The 19,840-nt window shown below is 35.6% G+C and overlaps 1 protein-coding gene across 4 annotated transcripts in view; it reads right to left on the bottom strand.

The window, feature by feature from the left end:
* The window catches only part of etv1 (ETS variant transcription factor 1), an 89,411-nt gene extending 78,202 nt beyond the window's left edge, over positions 1–11,209 (bottom strand). The window contains exons 1-5 of one of the 4 annotated variants that reach the window (XM_028817166.2): positions 11,045–11,209; positions 10,473–10,599; positions 9,679–9,766; positions 8,874–8,921; positions 2,117–2,170 (exon numbers count right to left, since the gene is read on the bottom strand). In XM_028817166.2, the coding sequence (XP_028672999.1) occupies positions 2,117–2,170; positions 8,874–8,921; positions 9,679–9,766; positions 10,473–10,517 (235 nt within the window). In that variant the 5' untranslated portion in view covers positions 10,518–10,599; positions 11,045–11,209. Of the gene's footprint in view, positions 1–2,116; positions 2,171–8,350; positions 8,922–9,678; positions 9,767–10,232; positions 10,408–10,472; positions 10,600–11,044 lie in introns of those variants that run through there. The other 3 variants (XM_028817167.2, XM_051935715.1, XM_028817168.2) reach the window with 3 other exon arrangements.
* Between the last annotated feature and the right edge of the window lie 8,631 nt (positions 11,210–19,840).

Below are 19,840 nucleotides of genomic sequence, written 5' to 3' on the forward strand. Positions count from 1 at the left end.
GGCCATATTTCTCTCTGTCTTACAGCTCCTAAAAACTGAAATTTAAACTGTGTTTTTGACAGAAGATCAGGATTCTATTAATGTAGCATCATGTACCTATAAACCTCAGAACTACAGTGCTTGGATGAACAAAGCACTTCCCATTCCTGAATATCCACATATTAAGGAATGCTGAACTTGCTCTGCTATATATTACCACCCTTCATTCTGCCATCCCTAATTCTTGTCCCTTTTATTATGAGTTCCATGCAGCATGAAAGCATTTTTTATTTGTATGAAGGGTACTGTTAAAATACTTGCAATACTTGAATATAAGTCAGTTTTGAATATGCACTGTAACCAATATCAACTTCAGACTGTTCTAGCACTGCATCACTATATAGAACTGAACCCCGGTGCTCAAACTCCTAGCCCATCATTAACTGGACACATATATAACCTGTTTGAGCAAAAGATGTAGACAACCAGAAAAGCTGTTTTCTGAATTATCAGTGCCATCACTCAACTATACCCGGCTAGAATGTCAAAATGCACTGTTAAGAGAATTGCTAAATGTTCATAGAACACATTGTTTAGGATACAGTAAAAGTGGTAATTTAACAAGATTTCATTTCTGTTTTAAAAGGACATCCTCACCTTAACAGTAAAAATGCTTTACAGTTACCACATGTTGTGCGCTGCTGATTAATTTCATGGAAACTTATCTTGCCCAGCCTGCACTTAAATTACCCGAGTAAACAAAGAGAAACTGGATGATCATTGCTGCATAAAAGTCCCTCTAAGGAGAATAACTGTTTTCCATTTTTAACCTACAATATTTATTGCTGTGGAATTTCTTACCTTTTAATCTTGCATTAATTAATAATAAGTATTAATGTAATTGAATAAAACAACCATTTATTAGTCAACAAATTCATATTTCATTTTTTTGTAAAAACATATCCTGCACTATTAACAGAGATCAAAAAAAGTTTATAAAGATATGATACCAACGGACATGGTAAACAGAAATCTATCCCTAGAAACAAAAATCACACACTTGAATAAGTAAAGTCTACACCTGGACAAAGCTTATTTTAGCGAAAGGAAAAAAAGAAAACCTTCAGGTCGGAGTCTAGCAGAAAAGAAGCAAAAAAACACCTCCCATTCGTATCAAGTGCTTTGGTTAGTCAGCTACTCTCTGGCTATGCTATCTTTAGGGATCAGTCATTCTCTTTTGACCTTTTAAGTATACCACCATTTTTAAAAGGCAACTCTAATTAAAGGATTTGAGATAACATCACCGGGACAGGACCGCCCTACCTCCTGAAAGCACTCAGCTGGTGTGTGACTCACCAGTTATGGTTCTAGAGCATGAAAAGCAAACAGACAGCATCCCTGTAAAGATGTCATATGGTCACTTACACCTAGCTGTACTGTAAAATGTTCACAATCCTCATTTCAGATGAGGCAAATCAACAACAGCCCAGAATTACAAAAAGTTACAGGATGATACATGGAGTACATGACACACACACACAAAGTTATGCAATGCAATTTGTTGAAAAAAAAAATAACACACAAATAAATTAAAGCCCACAAAGGTAAATGTAAAATATAAGCATGATTAAGAAATTACTTTGGAGAAAAATATTTTACAATAGCATGCCCTTCGTGTTTTTTTTTTTACAAAATCATGCAAAATGTAATAAACAAAATGTTATCAAGTTAAATATCACTGAAGTAGCAGCCTCCTATATACTCAGATGATGAGGAAATGCAAACAAACAAAAAAATAAAAATGATTATAAGTCATTTTGTAAATGGCAATAATTTATCAAATATGTCAAAAAATTAGCTCCATTAAAGACGATTTGCTGAACTAAGTACGCCGAATCAAAAATGATTCAAGAGACATTAAAGATTTCCAAGCTGCTATCAATAAATGTTTGAAGGCAATAACCACTACTGGAATCAATACGACGGTCTCTAAAAGATACAGCTGGAATAAAAACGTATTCATGTACTGTTCTAACAGCATGCTTCAGGTTTCTGCTCTGGATTATATAATTATGGGCAGGTACAAAATATTTATTTGTAAATTGTGTAACTATTTCAGATAAGAAATGATACTTACAGTTTTCAGCTTGAAAGTCTGGTACAAACTGCTCATCATTGTCTGGAACTTGAGCTTTAAAAAAATAGAAAAATGGGGTGGGGATGAGAAAGGGAGGGATAAAGTATTCCAGAATGAAAACAAATGCATCAAACAAAGACTTTTATCAATCAGTAACTGTTTTTTTTTTTTTTAATTGCAAAGAAATGCTTTTCTACTAACCTGCTGACAATTCAGTCACTGAATCTCTCCGGCCCCAATCAAGAAGCATGTCTGCCTTTTCTCAAACCCTAATTAAAGCGTTACCTAAAAACTGCTTAAAAAGACATGTATCCCTTTATTAAACGCCAGCGATACCTACAGGCTTGCATGTCTTGTTTGTCTCATTTAAAATGCATTTTTCTTTCATGACTTGTGACACAAGAGATTCCTTTCAACTGAAACGGATGAAATAAACCAATTCAAATAACAATATTTCCATATTTCCAAGATCTTTTCAGATAATGATGATACTTCTGAGTATGCATCAAAAATTTAAAGAAAAGACAATAATCTGTGTTACCTGTATCAAACCATTTATTTCTAGTCTTTTTGAAGTCTTGTTGCTTGCATTAAGTAGTACATGAAGCAGTAACTGGAACTTTAAAAATGAAGCATACATTTAGCACTCATTTGGAAATGAACAGTTAATTCTGACCCTCTTTTGTTTCTTTTTAATAGATGGGATTGGGACATTGCAAAAATCAATTAGTAAAAATGCAATTTTTCTTCTTGTATTCATCAGCTTCTACAAATTATATAAAACAAGATACAGTGCCTTGCTACAAAAAAACGGTCACCCTACTAATCCCTAATCGCGACCCATACATTCACTTATATTCATGTTTTAAAGGCAGCGATGGGAATTTCGAGTACATAAAACCACAAAAACAACAATTGACACTTGCCTCGGATCACTCATACTTCAGTTAACATGTCCATTATAAACTACCTATTAATGCTCTTTAAATATTTTATCAACTATGCTATTAATAATAATTTATCATTGAAATATTAGCAATCTTAAATATGTTATCATTATTCATTGCTTTATACCATGTTTAAAAAGCTTATGCTGTTCCTTATTACATATAAACGGTAATAACCAAACCCAAACTAAAGTGTTACACAAATGATGTATTAAACTTTACTGAAAAGAACAAATGATGGGATTAAGTAACATGTAACAAGTGATCACTCTCGGGTACAGTACAGTATGTGCTGATTTTATAACCTGATGTGAATAAATGATATGATTGATGGATTGACTAAATGTCTTACTGGAAACATCTATGTGTTAACTCTGTAAATATGCTAAATTCTACTTAGATTACCTGAGAAGGAACATGACTCAGACTTTAGAAATATATATTCTATGAGAAGTCAAACGATTCAATAAACAAAATGAATAACTATATCATGTATATTTTCTGCTGCCACATACAATAATGTACAAATCTACGCATTGATCTAAACATAGAAAAAAACATATACTGTATTAACATACATAATGTAAATATGGAGGCTGCTAATGAAGCAGTTACTTATATATGAAATGATATGGTGCTAAACTTTCTTTTAATAGAGAGATATTATTTATGGCAAGAATTCCAACATCAACTATAGCTTTTGTCAATTATTATCAGGAATATAAAAATGTATGTAATGCATCCTGATCTTGTAAGTAGCCTTAGATAAAGTTGCCAGTCAATATATGTATACACACATATATATATATATATATATATATATATATATATATATATATATATATATATATATATATATATATATATATATATATATTATATATATATATATAGATAGATAGATAGATAGATAGATAGATAGATAGATAGATAGATAGATAGATAGATAGATAGATAGACTAATAATGACTAATGTGATGGTCAAGTCTTAGTTTTACAAACTAAACTACTGTAGCGCCTAAAAATAGTAATGTAAGAGAAACCTATTAGCCAAATTACTGTTTGTTTATTTTGCTTAGTACAATTTTGTTTATAAGCAAATCCACAGCAGATGAGACTCCTTGAGGCTTCACTTTTGAGAATAAAATCAAGCTCAGCTAACATTAATGAAGCAGAAGTGCAGCTAAGTACAGAAATCACATTGACTCATTAAAGCATGTAAATATTGGTGTTTGAAATTTTGATGATGGGCACATATCATCTTACTTACAGCCCCACCTACCCCACAAGAAAATGAAAAACACTGTACATATTAAAGGTGATCTAGTATTTGACCTGGTACAGTTTTATTTGCAGACAAAATTGATCAGTGCGAGTAAGGGGTCTGCACATGCAAAATGGCAAAAACCGATATTGAACACTGCTTCTCCTACAAGCGTTTTGAAAGTAATTTTTTTTTGTTAAGATAAAAATGTGTAATGTTTCTTGTGGCACTGTAATCAGGCACACACTGGATGCTATTCTAAGAACAGGCGGTGGGCCGTTTTACATGAAGTAAAAACACTTTTTTACAACCACACCACTTCCAATTAATCAAAGCCTACAGATTATACATGGAGTGATTTACAAACCAGTTTGCTGCTATACAGAATTTAAAAGTCACGGAGAACAGCCCTGCACACAGTTGCCATTGCTAGCGTGAGTAAGGTGCAGTTCAATGAACTTGGTTGGGAAACTGCTTACTTGTGTGCCACCTTCAACCCTCAAAAGTAAAAGTCTAAACTATAGTATAATATGAATAAAAAAAGAGTAGCAGCACAGAAATCAAAATTATTATTGCAACCATCTTTTTGGCCATGTCAGTACTGTGTTTAAAATGATTTATTCCATTCAGTGTGATACACTAAAAGAAATGTGTTTATATGGAAATTATTTAAAATAGTTACTTTTCGATCAATCAGATAAAAATGTTTCAATGAAAACCTAAAATTAAAGGCACACATATATGTAATATTTTTAAATAAATGTCGTTTCACATATTAAAGCTCAAGCTATGTAAACAGAACAGTGACCCAAAGCCAAGCAAGCAGGAAGATGTATGCGTCATTCTTTCTGCCAGTGAATGACACAGCTGATCGACCAAACAATTCCTAAGGACAGCGGGGAGCTGGAATCCTGCCTTTATTCAAAAAAAAAAAAAAGGGGGTCAAAGGCTGTGGATTTAGCATAACCCTGGAACGTCACAACCTTAAGTATGAAAGACAGAAGTGCACATGAACTTCATGGTAGTACTTTTTCAGTTTATAAAAATAATAATAACAATAATAATAATAATGTTTGGGATCCTGGATGTAAACATAGTTATTAAAATTGATAATACTTGGAATTAACTAAAGTAAGGCAAAAACTGTAAGGCTTCACAGGGGTACTGATGTGCGCGAAAGCATTCGAAGAACCATCAATTACTAGCATGGCATAGTTTCTTATTTAATATAAGACTGTATATCCCTTTTAATGATCAACTGCAAACAATTACCATGCCTGGTTTATGCTCTTGTATTTAATGTTTTGGGAAGGACCAATGAAAGGAGAGCAGTGCATGAACAAATAAAAATACACAGTTTAAGAAACTTTTATCTTTTCTGACAAGAAAAAAATAGTGTCTAAAACGAGCTAAGAGAGTACTCTGTGGAAATATGTCAGCATTACCAATCAACTCTGTAATTCATGATGTCGGAAATGTAGTCTGTCCAATATAGGCTTTCACTCCATTTCAATTACCTGAACTAATAAATCTTACAAATGTGTGGGTGTTCATTTTTAAATTAACAGACAGGAAGTCATTTTTTTTCAAACTAGAATCTCTGATTCTTGACAGGTAAAATTGTAATCTTTACTATAGTACCTACATCAACGTATGAACAGATATATATTTTTTTTATATCCTGAGCCTGTAAAAAATTTAATATTTCTTCTTTAATCATTATATTCTTTAGACTGTGTTAAACTACACCTGTTAAGCATAACTTGGAAAATGAGAGTCATCCATTCTATTCTAAAATTAAAAACATGTAAGAACTGATTTGTACCTATTTTTTTTCATTACTGCACATTCACAAATAGATAATAAAAGTGCCTAGTCAAAATGTTCTTTTTTTATTAACTGCAGCAAAGGGCAAATATTTTGCAAACGCAAAAAGGCAATCACATTTTTTTCGCTGTCAAATAAATTCTTTCCTGATTATTGGTAGTTTTAATAAATAATTTTTAACTTGCAGTTTCTTTAAAAAATATTAAAATGATCAGTTAAATATGCTTCAAAAATCAGAATACAATTACAAAAAATGGAAACACAGTAGTGGCTTGAAAAAAGGTTGTGATATACAGTAAGACATAAACACCACATCCAATTATATCAATTTTAAATTTGCTCACACATTTTATCTATGTATATGGAATGTCTTTTTGCATATGTTGTGTAACACAGATTGTAATTCAAAGTTTGCACTGAACATATGATTCATGACAATTACTGCAAAATGTGCAAATAAAAAAATGCACATTAATCATACAAAGAAATGTCTTATACCATAAAAACATTGGTGGAAGTTACTTCTATGATAAATCTAAGAAAACATATAATTTTGACTACTGAAACTTTATCACTTACACATTATAACATATTATATTACATTACAATATATGCCATGCATACCCAGTAGTATACAAAGCATTTTTTGGAAAATGATATTATATTATATTATGATTTAGCACTTGTCAAATTCATCATAAATGATACTTTTTATATTTTTGATAGTACCGTTTGAAGAAAATGGCATACTTTAAACTAAGTAAATAAAGTAAATTATTAAGTAAATAACTAAGCAGAGTAACCACCTGAAGTATAATATACTATCCCTTTGTTACCTTACATTTTCAAATCGAACTATAGCACAATTATTGCTGTCTGCTCTCTGAATTTTACTCTTTCTGAAAACAATCAAAATTATGACTACATATATTACTTTAAAGGTACATTATGATACAGCAAAATAAGTTCTACTGGTAGTAAACTTATAAACAGATGCATCAAATTAAATCAAAATAACTACACTGAAGCAAATAATGAACGACTATTTACAGGTAAGATACAAAATATGTACAAAAATCTGCTATTGAATAAGCTTCAAATCCCTCTGTATATTTCAGTATGGCTACCTTTCTTTTCACTACATAAGAAGTTGCAAAGATTATTTCATACTTAAAGAAGAAATAATTTACAGTTAGCAGCTGCACTATTAAATTTGACTGTTTTCCAGTTTTAACATATTAAAGCTGAGTACTCACATTTGCAGGTATAAGATCCCTATGGATTGTGCATAAAGTTTTATATAAACAATAAAATAACAAAAGACAAAATGTTTAATCTCTAACTCTTTGCAGTCTATAAAAGGCTGCTGCTTTATCCTAAATAATATTAACTACCAAGGACGTTGTTACTTTCTTTTAAAAACAGAATTTAGCATCCTGTAAAAGAAAGTAATCACTTAATTAAGAAATACTGCAGTTTCAATACTATCAAATATTAATAACATTTGTCAAAATGTGTGCCTGGAAATAAACTACATATTTTTGTTTATGAAAAAATATTAACTATGAAAAAACAATTAAGTTAATGAATAAATGAAATATGAAACAACAACATTACTTCTATTACATGACTTTCGAAACATGTCCCTAAAATAGAACAAACTACTTTATAATGATAAAACAACCAAGTGCACAAGCTTTTACACAAAAGTATGACAAGGTAACAAATGCCACTTGTTTATTTCGACACATGGTGGACTTCACAAATATCAACATACAGTGTTTAATTAAAACAGATCAAAAACATACATAAAGTGAATTTGTTTGCTAGGTAACTAAAGGAAAAATAAAAATGCCTTAAGTCACCAGCAAGGTATATTTTATGCACCTGACAAATTTATGTTAAAACAGTATCAGGTACATTTTATAATAGAAAAGAAAAGAAAAATTACCTAATCTATTATATTTTAAAACTTAAAGAAATAAAAATAAGACCTTAAATTAGTATTTTTAAAGCAGTATTTTAGATGTTAAAATAGCAGATTTCATACTATAGGTTAAAAATATTTAAAACATACATATATATGAAAGGGGTGCAACTGAAACTTACTAAAATACATCTTAACATAAATTAAAATTGTGCAATTATATAAAAAGAAAACTTTTTTCTATAAATTTAAAATAAAGCAGTACAAACCTAAACTTCTATGTTGTAAACAAGGTGGGAAGAAAACACTTGCACTTAAATCCTGAAGCATCACGTCTGTAGAAATCCACAAAGACTATTTTTTTCCATCAGAACAACACCAGAATATAAAAACCTTATTTGCCAAGCTTCTGAAATTGTCGTTGTTGCTTTATTTTCAATAATGCAGTTTAAGAACTCAAGCTGGTCAAGAACTGTGAAAAAATTAGACCTAGGATATGAAGACTAGGTATTAGTTCTTGCCAAAAGCAGATGTGATTGTGAGCTGCAAGCAATTTCTCCTGGTAATTTGTGATGGCACTGGGTAGAACAGCACCAGAGTCCCTAAAGACAAACTCATCAGAGGATCTAATGTATGCATGACACATGAGGTGGCTCTTTTAGAGCCCGATTAATTGGGCTGCACATTAAGAAGACAACTTCAGGCTTTTTTTTTTTTTTTTTTTACGTTTCTTTGTTTCTTTCTTTCATTTCATGTATGCAGCCATTTAAATAAAGCTAAGATTTTACCTACCTTCTGCAAGCCAAGTCTCTTGCAGCTGGCTAAGATCCTGAAAAAGCTCTAAACAGAATGAAAAGGCACACAGTGTTTGTTAAAATTCCATTTCTGTCACAAGACACCAGAGAGGCATACATTTAAAAAGTACAGTTGCTCACATATTTAAGGTGTTTTTCATATCTTAAAAATGCAGTGTTTGAGACTTTATTAGTTTTATTCACATTAAACTACATATTTGAAATGAGGCCTCAATGTTAAATTTGACATTCACTAACTGATAACTAACTGAATAAAGATTTACAGGCAGCACAAATTAATATCATTTCCTCTTGGTTTTAGTAGTTTATCGAAGTGATACACTGTACTGGTCCAACAAGTCTCTAAATGTAAATTGTTGCAGATTTTTGTTGCATTGAAACAAAAACCCACCTCATCAGTTCTTTAATGCTTCATTCTTGGAAAACTGAGCAAACCAATGTTAGCATTACTTATAGGTGCTAGATTGTCTAGAACTTTACATACAATTAAAAGTACTAAAAATCACATAAATACATAAACCCAAATCTTTTATCCCATGATAAAGATCAGCAGAATTACTAAGCAACTTCTGTTAATAAGGATGACAATAATATAATAGTCACATACACACAAACATGCATATGCTATACCATCTCTTACAATACAAAGTGGATTTTAGGTAAACCTATATATATATACTGTATATACACAAATACGTTTTGGCTAATGTAAAATGAGCATTAGAATAAATCAGTGTTTTCAAAAACGCTAAAAACAAAACAAAAATATTATTTAAACATACCTTCCGAATCATGAGCCAAGTCTGTATTCATTAACTTTCTTTTCCTATCATTTACTAGTGTCTCATTACTTTTTTTCCCACGTGGATTCTAGAAAACAGGGAAGATCAAATGATTGTATGAGCTACTATACCTTAGATAGATAGATAGATAGATTATGATATTCACTTAAAACTTGAGTACATTGGCAAGCAAGAGGGAATTGCAGGTACTGTCATTGTATGCATTACTGAGAACTGGACATCAGCCCAAGCTCGCAGTATTGTAACGAAAACAAGAACGTAAAAGCTTTGTGCTCAGCCCATACTGAGTATTCAGGTGTGAGCCGCATTTGTAATCTAAACAGCCGCACATACTTTAACGTTGCTTTTAGTGTTTAAAACCAAAAATCAAAAGAAAGATCAGTATAAACAATAAGCCAGAAAGAGTAAAATAACTCAGCAGATTGAACTCATGTGCTGCAGACTTGAACTTGGAAACAGAAAAAAGAATCAAATGCGCGCACAAGATTGATTGGGTCAAATTTGTAGAAGTCATTAAAAAAAAACACTTGTACCGCGTATGATCTTTTTGCTTTGGATAAAAAAACGAAGTCAAGAACTGACGCACAGCGTTTAGATTAAAAGCTTCTTTCATAGTCAGTCAGCAGTTCGTATGACATCAGTAACACGAGTTAAAGAGAAGGAGTAAAATGGAAGATGCTTGTCACATATCTTCACAAAAGCTTTCCGCGTCAGCTGGTTCCTTCTCTCCCCGAGGACTACAAGTTTTGAACTTTTTGTTCCTGGCCACTCACATTTGTGATCATGTAAGGCACTTGCTGGTCGTAAAATCCATCCATCCCGCAGTTCACAAACCAGCCTTGAATTATTAGTTTATTCTGTAGGCATTTAGTCGAAGATTTCCTCCGGATCTGGATAAACCTGAAAGAAACCAGACAGCTTTAGGGCGAAGAAAAGGAAAACATGAATGAGCCGCCCGAACTTGCATAGCTAATTAGCACTGAAGAACTCCATTCATAAAAATACATATCAAAGGCTACCATCCTGACGTGACAAGCATTTACTAGCAACTCGGGTGCCTAATTAAACACTTCTTGCGGGGCTCCGTTAAAGAAAGACAGAAGGAACATGAGATAGGGGATCAAACTGTCGAAACGAATACGGTAAAAACAAGTCTCAACTGGTGTGTTTTTACTTTGATACTGGGACCGGCGAATTAGCGTGAGCACAAGTAGAAACGATGGCGATCAGCGTGTTTTGCGAAACGTAACGGGACTGCACAGAGAGGAACTTAAATGTTTTCAATGTGAAAGAGCCAGGTAGACTCTCCGATCAAAACGGAACAAAGTTTAAAGATCAAACTCACCTACGAAATTTGCGCCGTAATTGCCCATGCGATTCCTCGCAGATTTGATTAAAAACATAGATTAGTGACGCTAGCTCGCCTAAGAGCTGAAAGCCCGGGGACTGCGCTGTTTGTGCGTGTGTGTGTGCGCGCGCGCGCGTGTGTGTGTGTCTCTCTGTGTGTATATTTTTTTCCTTGGCTTCTCCTCCAGGGGCCTCCAATCCAAGCTGATAGATGTCTCCCTCCCATTGGCTATCTATCTCTTTCACAGGATCAGATTTCTGGCTGTCAATCAGTCTTGGATTTGCTGAGGAAATGTATTTTGCGAGGCTGCGTCAGTATCTGGATGATGAAAATGCGTTATGATCATGATTATTTGCGTGGATTAAGAGGGACTAAATGCTAAATATCTCTAGTAATGCAGTTAAGCGCGATCTTGGAAGCGTACTGTAGGTATAAAAGTACAGTCGTTAAATAATTCTAACTTTATGCATATACTATGACCGGCGGATATTCAATTGCATAACTAATGCAACTACACCAGATAGGTGCCGATATGCTTGGTTATATGCTGTGTGAAAAAGTTTCAAATGTAGTTCTTGCTCTTAAAAACAATAATCACTATGTCTTGAGGTCAAAATTATAGCACAGGAAATTTCAAAAACATTTAATTACCATGGCGTTCATTTTAAAACAGTAACTGCTGCAATTTGAAAGCGGCCAACATACATAGACAAATGTATATAACATTTATGTGACATACAGTAAGTGGAAACTGTTTCTGAGTAGCTACTAAACATTCAATGTAATGTAATCTGAGCAAGTTAAAGCACGAAAAAAAAGGTGGAGTTTGGCAGCCGCCCAATCGGTCGTGCAGGACATTCCGGGAGGGTTGTTGTGATTGATGCATTCATGGGACTCAGACTCAAGTTGCTTTAAGGTGGCGTGCTAGTGAGGTTCATTCACAAAAATTCCAAGAAGGGTCACATGGGATACAGACGGAAGAAAAACAAGCCAGACGGAAAAAAAGTTGGAGAGCTTCATACACATCAATGCCCTCAGGGGGAATGGAAGAGAAATAGTCGTCAAAATACTGTAAAATGAAAGCAGCTGGGAAATTAAGTGTTATACTTGGACTAGGAGAACTCGTCTCTGTGGTATGGTAAAACAAATGTAAATATTTCAGGATATACTGAAATGCCTGCAATCCAGTTTATACTAGGCCAACTTGGTACTTTACAAGAAAACAGTGCATGTGCTATATTTTCGATAATCAGAACAGAAGATTTGCTCTCAGTTATTGTTACAGAAAAGGTCTTACACACAGTATAGAATAATACAACTTAAAGTGATGCTGTGGTTTATATATATATATAATTATGTTAACATTTGAATGGCGGAAACAATTTATTCATAAAACATACCTCTCCGCCATCGTGTTCAACACACATACCATTTGTGGCTCATAAATTGTCCACAAAAAATTGCATACAAGTATATATATAGCAGTACCATTAGCGTTAACATAATGTTGACTCACCTTGTCACTAATCAAGAAAAGGGTTAAATAGCAAAAAAACAGCAGCCCTTCAGGACTGGAGTTTGAGATACCTAATATACATATATATATATATATATATATATATATATATATATATATATATATATATATATATATATATATATATATATATATATATATATATATATAGTGGGATGTGGATAGCACTTTGAGTACTGAGAAAAGCGCTATATAAATGTAATGAATTATTATTATTATTATTTATCCCGGCCAATACCCACAGGCTGCCAGATGGAGCCCTTCCTGCAACATGGAGGTGCCCCGAATTCCAGCAGGGCCTCATGGACAGGGCCGGATTTTCCTATAGGCTAACTAGGCTTCAGCCTAGGGCCTCAAGATCAAGAGGGGCCTACATTCAAATTGTTAGCAAAATTTTATTATCTCTCATGTAATTTACAAACTTAAAAATGGAAGGTGAAAGGGCCTCATAAGTGGAATAGCCTAGGGCCTCTTTTCATATAAATCCGGCCCTGCTCATGGACATTGGAGTTTTAATGCACAGCCCTGCTGGACACCATGGGGGCCGCCAGGAGTCGCTGCAGGAAGGCCCAGGGATTTATATTTTCCGTATAGCCCGGAAGTATTTCCAAGTCGCGGGAACGGAAGAAATGATATACTTCCGGGCTGAAGAAAAAAGATAAGTTTTTACCTGACCCACAAGTGCTGGAAAATCACATGGACTGAGGGCTCAGAAGCACTTCCAGATCGAGGACTGTAAAGGACTGTGGGAAATCCCAGACAGAGGAGCTGAGCTGGGTGGAAAGGTAGCAACGCATCTGGGAGAGTGGAGGACTGGTTATTGATTATTGTTTGATTAGTGATTATTGTAGTGTTTATTGAGTATTGTGGAGTGTAGGTGCTTTGTGCATGTATTTATTATAATAAAACCAATATTTTGGACTTTTATCTGGTGTCTGGCGTGGTGTCCGAGGGTTCAAGGGAGCGAGAGTGCCCCAGTCACAATATATATATATATATATATATATATATATATATATATATATATATATATATATATATATATATATACTAGCTGTGTAAGCCCATGCTGTAAAACGCCCGGGGTCCTAGAAACTATTGAAATTGTCAGAAAAAAACTGAAACGTAGAGATGTCAGGTAATTGAAAGGAACTACTCAGGACATCTCTCTCCTAGGAGGATTTGTTTTGCCGACGTGCTCACATCTCTTGTGTATTAGTGGTGGGAGGAAAAGTAAAAGTGATACCATTTTGCTGATGTTTGCAGCTAAACAACTTTGTCTTTCTTCGGAGGTTTCATTTTGCTGACATGCTCACCTCGCTTATGTTATTAGCAGCTAAGCAAGTTTCCTGTTTCATTAGAGGTGGAGCCCTTAGTTCAACTCCACCTCTCAGTTCCGGGCCGGACAGACACACACACTTCCACACACATATATATATATATATATATATATTGTCGCAGATTGAGGCCCTTGTCGTCCTCTTGAACCCTCTGACTCGACTCCAGACACCAGGTAAAAGTCCAAATATTACTTTTATTCGAACTATAACGTGCACAAAGCACCCTCCACTCCACAATATTCATAAATCAATAAACAATACACTAATCAATCCTCCACACTCCCAGACACTTTGCCACCCTTCCTCCCAGCTCAGCTCAGTGTACTGGTTTCCCAGAGTCCTTTATATAGTCCATGACCCGGAAGTGTTTCTCCTTTCTGTCCATGTGATCATGAACACTTCCGGGTCGGATAAAAAGCTCCTTTCTTCAACCCGGAAGCACGTCGTTTCCTCTTGTCATGTGATCATGACGCACCTCCGGGTTATAGGGTAAGTAAGAGTCCGGCAGCCTCCCCACAGCGACTCCTGGTGGTCCCCATGGTATCCAGCAGGGCTGTGCATATAAACTACAAAGTCCATGAGGCCCTGCTGGAATTCGGGGAACGTCCATGCTGTTGGGAGAGCTCCACCTGGCGGCCTGGGGGTGAGAGCCGGAATATTTAGCCGGCCACCCACCACAATATATATAAACTGCTGAAAAATATTTAAGGAACACTTTGAAAACACATCAGATCTCAATGGGAAAAAAATCCTGCTGGATATCTATACTGATATGGACTGGGTAATGTGTTAGGAATGAAAGGAAGCCACATCGTTTGATGAAAATGGAAATGAAAATTATCAACCTTCAGATGGCTGAATTCAAAGACACCCCGATAATCAAAGTGAAAACACGATGCAACAGACTAGTCCATTTTGCTGAAATTTCATTGCAGCAACTCAAAATCAGACTCAGTAGTTTGTATGGCCACCACATGCTTGTAAGCATGCCTGACAACGTCAGGGCATACTCCTAATGAAACGATGGATGGTGTCCTGGGGGATTTCTTCCCAGATCTGGACCAGGGCATCACTGAGCTCCTGGACAGTCTGAGGTGCAACCTGGCAGAGTCGGATGGACTGATACATAATGTATCAGAGGTGTTCTATTGGATTTAGGTCAGGCGAATGTGGGGGCCAGTTAATGGTATCAATTCTTTCATCATCCAGGAACTGCCTGTATTGTTGTGCACCAGGAGGAACCCAGGACCCACTGCACCAGCATAAGGTCTGACAATGGGTCCAAGGATTTCATCCCGATAAGTAATGGCAGTCAACGTGCTGTTGTCTATCCTGTAGAGGCCCTCCATGGATATGCCTCCCCAGACCATTACTGACCCACCACCAAACTGGTCATGCTGAAAGATGTTACAGACAGTATAAAACATTCTCCACAGCTTCTCCAGACCCTTTCATGTCTGTCACATGTGCTCAGGGTGAACCTGCTCTCATCTGTGAAAAGCACAGGGAGCCAGTGGTGGACCTTCCAATTTTAGCATTCTATGGCAAATGCCAATTGAGCTCCATGGTGCCAGGCACTGAGCATAGGGCCCACTAGAAGATGTCGGGTCCTCAGGCCACCCTCATGAAGTCTGTTTCTGATTGTTTGGTCACACGAGTGGCCTACCTGCTGGAGGTGATTTTGTAGGGCTCTGGCAGTGCTCATCCTATTCCTCCTTGCCCAATGGAGAAGATGCCAGTCCTGCTGATGGGTTAAGGACTTTCTACAGCCCTGTCCATCTCTCCTAGAGTAATTGCCTGTATCCTGGAATCTTTTCCATGCCATTTAGACTGTGCTAGGAGACACAGCAAACCTTCTGGCAATGGCATGTATTGATGTGCCATCCTGGAGAAGTTGGACTAACCTCTGTAACCTCTGTAGGGTCCAGGTATCGTCTCATGCTACCAGTAGTGACACTGACCATAGCCAAATGCAAAACTAGTGAAAAAACAGTAAGAAAAGATGAGGAGGGAAAAATGTCAGTGGCCTCCACCTGTTAAACCATGGCTGTATTGGGGGTCATCTCATTGTTGCTCTTCTAGTGCACCTGTTGTTAATTTCATTAACACCAAAGTAGCTGAAATTGATTAACAACCCACTCTGCTACTTAACTTTACCAGATCAATATCCCAGAAGTTTCATTCACTTGATACTATACTGTGATTAAAAAGTGTTCCTTAAACTATTTTTATTTGGTTAGTCACACATATATACATACAGTGCATCCGGAAAGTATTCACAGCACGTCACTTTTTCCAGTTTCCAGTTTTTTTATTTTTAATAAATTTTCAAAAACCTCAAGTAAACTTTTTTCACGTTGTCATTATGGGGTGTTGTGTGTAGAATTCTGAGGAAAAAAATGAATTTAATCCATTTTGGAATAAGGCTGTAACATAACAAAATTGGAAAAAGTGATGCGCTGTGAATACTTTCCAGATGCACTGTATACAGTATATCAACCTATCAACTCAACATTAAGCCAGCTTAGTTCACAAAGGCTTTGCAACATTAGCAGCAGTACCCGGCCCTGGATGGGGGTCATCCCATGGCACACATCTTTCAAATAGGGCCATTTCGGAGTCATTATTTAACCTAACACGTATCTTTAGGACATAAAAAGGAAAATTAGTCAATAATTATATATTTCAAATTGCATTAAATAGTAAATCATATTTACCAGTGATAAACCCACACAGAGATATATCCCACATTTTACCTTAGTGTAATTTAAAAATATTTTTTAATATATATTTTAAAGGTATTATAATGTTAGATAATGCAAAAAGTTAAACTGACATAGGTTAGATATTTTCTGAGGTGTGGTGTTTTTATAGAGTATATGATGATGTTGTGACCCTGAAAAGGTTAAGCAAGTTGGCCAATGAATTGCCTGGTACCTTACTGCACCTTGGTTCAGTTCCTATGCGAGTCGTCCTTTTTGTGGAGTTTGCCTGTTACCATTATATTATGCATACCGTAGTGCCAGGGCCGAGTGTCAATATAGATTCTTTGCTCTCTATACTGCTCTTTTACATCAATTGCTATCCTTAAAACAACAACTCGTTGTTGCTACATTAGATAAAATTCATTTGTGAGTTTTCAGGCTTGACTTTTTTATAGACTTCCCCATAGATGGTTCTGAAGCTGCTCATTTAAATGAAAAAAAACAGCAGCTTATTCTGTTGGTGACTCATTCCCAGGCCGATACAATTTGTCAGTGCAATTACACAGCCCTCCATTTGTATTAACTCATTCTTTAAGTATTGTACGGTATTTTGTTTAATTTGACAATTTCTTATTGTTTGGCCTTTTGTATTTAATTTCTTACATTTTTCCTCATTATAGTATTTTTGGGATTTGGACATTATATTTCTTGGTCTTTTCCATCTCATTTTACTTTCTAGTATTTTGGCCTTTATTTATTTTGGCTTTTTCTTGTTTATAGTAATTTGTTTCTTGTCTGTGTAATAATTATTTTTGTATTGAATTTAGTTAAATGAATTTCATAAGATATTTATTATAAACTAGCTGTACCCGGCCACGCGTTGCTGTGGCTCAGTCTGGTTAAATGGAAAAGAAAGAAAAGAGAAAGCGCACGTTTCTAATATGTTTAATTTCACAATGCTTGTGGGTATACAATATTTTTTGTTGTTCCATTGTCTGTGCAGATATAGAGATTGTCTGGTTTGCAGACTCTAGAACACGCAACATATAACTCCTGCAAGCAATATTAATGCGTTCCCAAATGGTCTGATGTTTCCACGCAAATCTTGCAATGATCGATCAAGAGCCTCGAGTGATTTTTTGTGCACCATTGTGTATTCATCCCAAACAATAAGTTTGCATTTCTGCAATACTTTTCCCATGCCGGATGCTTCTGAAATGTTGTATGTGGGAGTTTCAATGAATTGCATGTTCAATGGCAATTTCAAAGCAGAATGAGAAGTTCTTCCACCTGGTAGCAATGTCGCAGCTATTCCAGACGACGCAAGAGCTAAGGCTATGTCATTTTGGGATCGAATTGCTGCCAGAATGAATCTAATTAGGAACGTTTTACCAGTTCCTCCTGGCGCATCTAAGAAGAAGATTTCTCCAACCCCGTTATTGACAGTTTGCATTATTTGATCGTTAATGCCTTTTTGCTCAAGCGTTAGCTTAGGAATATTTGATTGCACATATGACAAAAGATCACCCGTGTTGTAATTTTGTTCACGACGCAATTCTACGTCGAACGAAGCAGCAGCAGATCGATTAGGTGATGGCATTCCCAATTGATTGAGAACTTTGTTCGTGATTTCTAAGCACAAATCTTCAATCATTATCAACGCTTCGTTGTAGATTTCTGCTGTGAAATCCATGTTCATATTTGAATTTTCCTTGCGTATTCGACGGAAAATATCTTCAATCATGTGTGATTTATATTTCTCCCATAACTGTGTTGGAGATGAAGGAGAGCAGGCGGTCAATATGCTTGCAAAAAATGCACGAATTTGATTTGGATGTGACGTGTTGCAGGCGTCATTAATGCATACATCGCAGTGTCGGTTGTTCTCCAATAAATTCAGAGCTTGATATGCACTGCGGAAAGTGGCATGTGTGATGCCGTTGACAATTGTCAATTGCTGGAAAGACATTGGACCGGGCACATTTACCAACAGCATGCTAAGAAAGAAGCATTCATCTTGATTAGGATGCACGGTGTAGAGTCTGCCTATCGTAGTTTCTTTGAATATGCCAAGTTGTCGGTCGACTCGCTCTCCTCGTTTGCATCATTCAAATGATTTTCTACTCGCATTCCATGTGTAATACGTAGGCACTTCCGAATACAGCAGTGTTTTCGCAAACGCGTCATTCTGACATAACGTGAAGAAAGCATTTAACATTGTAGCCGGTGGATTCAGGGCTATTTGTTGCATATTTGCAGCCGTGAAATAAACGCGTTGTCCATTTTCTAGATGTACTTCTAAGTGAACAACAGCTGGACTTCGTTCACGTATGGGAAATGAAAGAATTCGCCATACAGCTTCATTGCTGCTTATGTATGTTCCAGCCTGATACTGTGCGATTTGATCGATATGTATGACCGCATTCCTACCACTTCTTTCTGGTTGCACGCCAAAAACTGCCATGTCGCTGCCTTTAGTCACGTACTTACAAATGTATTTGATCGATTTAACGGAGTTACAGTATTGCACGTTTATGTGCGCTTTATATGTTTTTGATAGCAAAGGCGAACGCTATGGTAAACGATACAGCTCAATTCCAATGCAATGTCACACGAAATAATTAAATCAAAATAAAAATAAATCGAAATCTATGAAAATTCAATTTAACAATGCAATCGGAAACATTGAAATGGAATCGTAAAATATTTAGTATAGCGTGTGTTGCTTTTGCGTCCAACAGATGGCGCTGTTTTTAAAAAAAAAGCATGTTTTTACCTGTCACAGGTGTGACATCTATATAATCTATACTAATAAAAGGCAAAGCCCTCACTGACTCACTGACTGACTGACTGACTCATCACTAATTCTCCAACTTCCCGTGTAGATAGAAGGCTGAAATTTGGCAGGCTCATTCCTTACAGCTTACTTACAAAAGTTAGGCTGGTTTTATTTCGAAATTCTACGCGTAATGGTCATAACTGGAACCTGCTTGACTGACTCACTCATCACTAATTCTCCAACTTCCCGTGTAGGTAGAAGTCTGAAATTTGGCAGGCTCATTCCTTACAGCTTACTTACAAAAGTTAGGCAGGTTTTATTTCGAAATTCTACGCGTAATGGTCATAACTGGAACCTGTTTGACTGACTCACTCATCACTAATTCTCCAACTTCCCGTGTAGGTAGAAGTCTGAAATTTGGCAGGCTCATTC

Source organism: Erpetoichthys calabaricus, chromosome 13 (genome assembly GCF_900747795.2).
Source record: "Erpetoichthys calabaricus chromosome 13, fErpCal1.3, whole genome shotgun sequence".
NCBI classification, from domain to species: domain Eukaryota; kingdom Metazoa; phylum Chordata; class Cladistia; order Polypteriformes; family Polypteridae; genus Erpetoichthys; species Erpetoichthys calabaricus.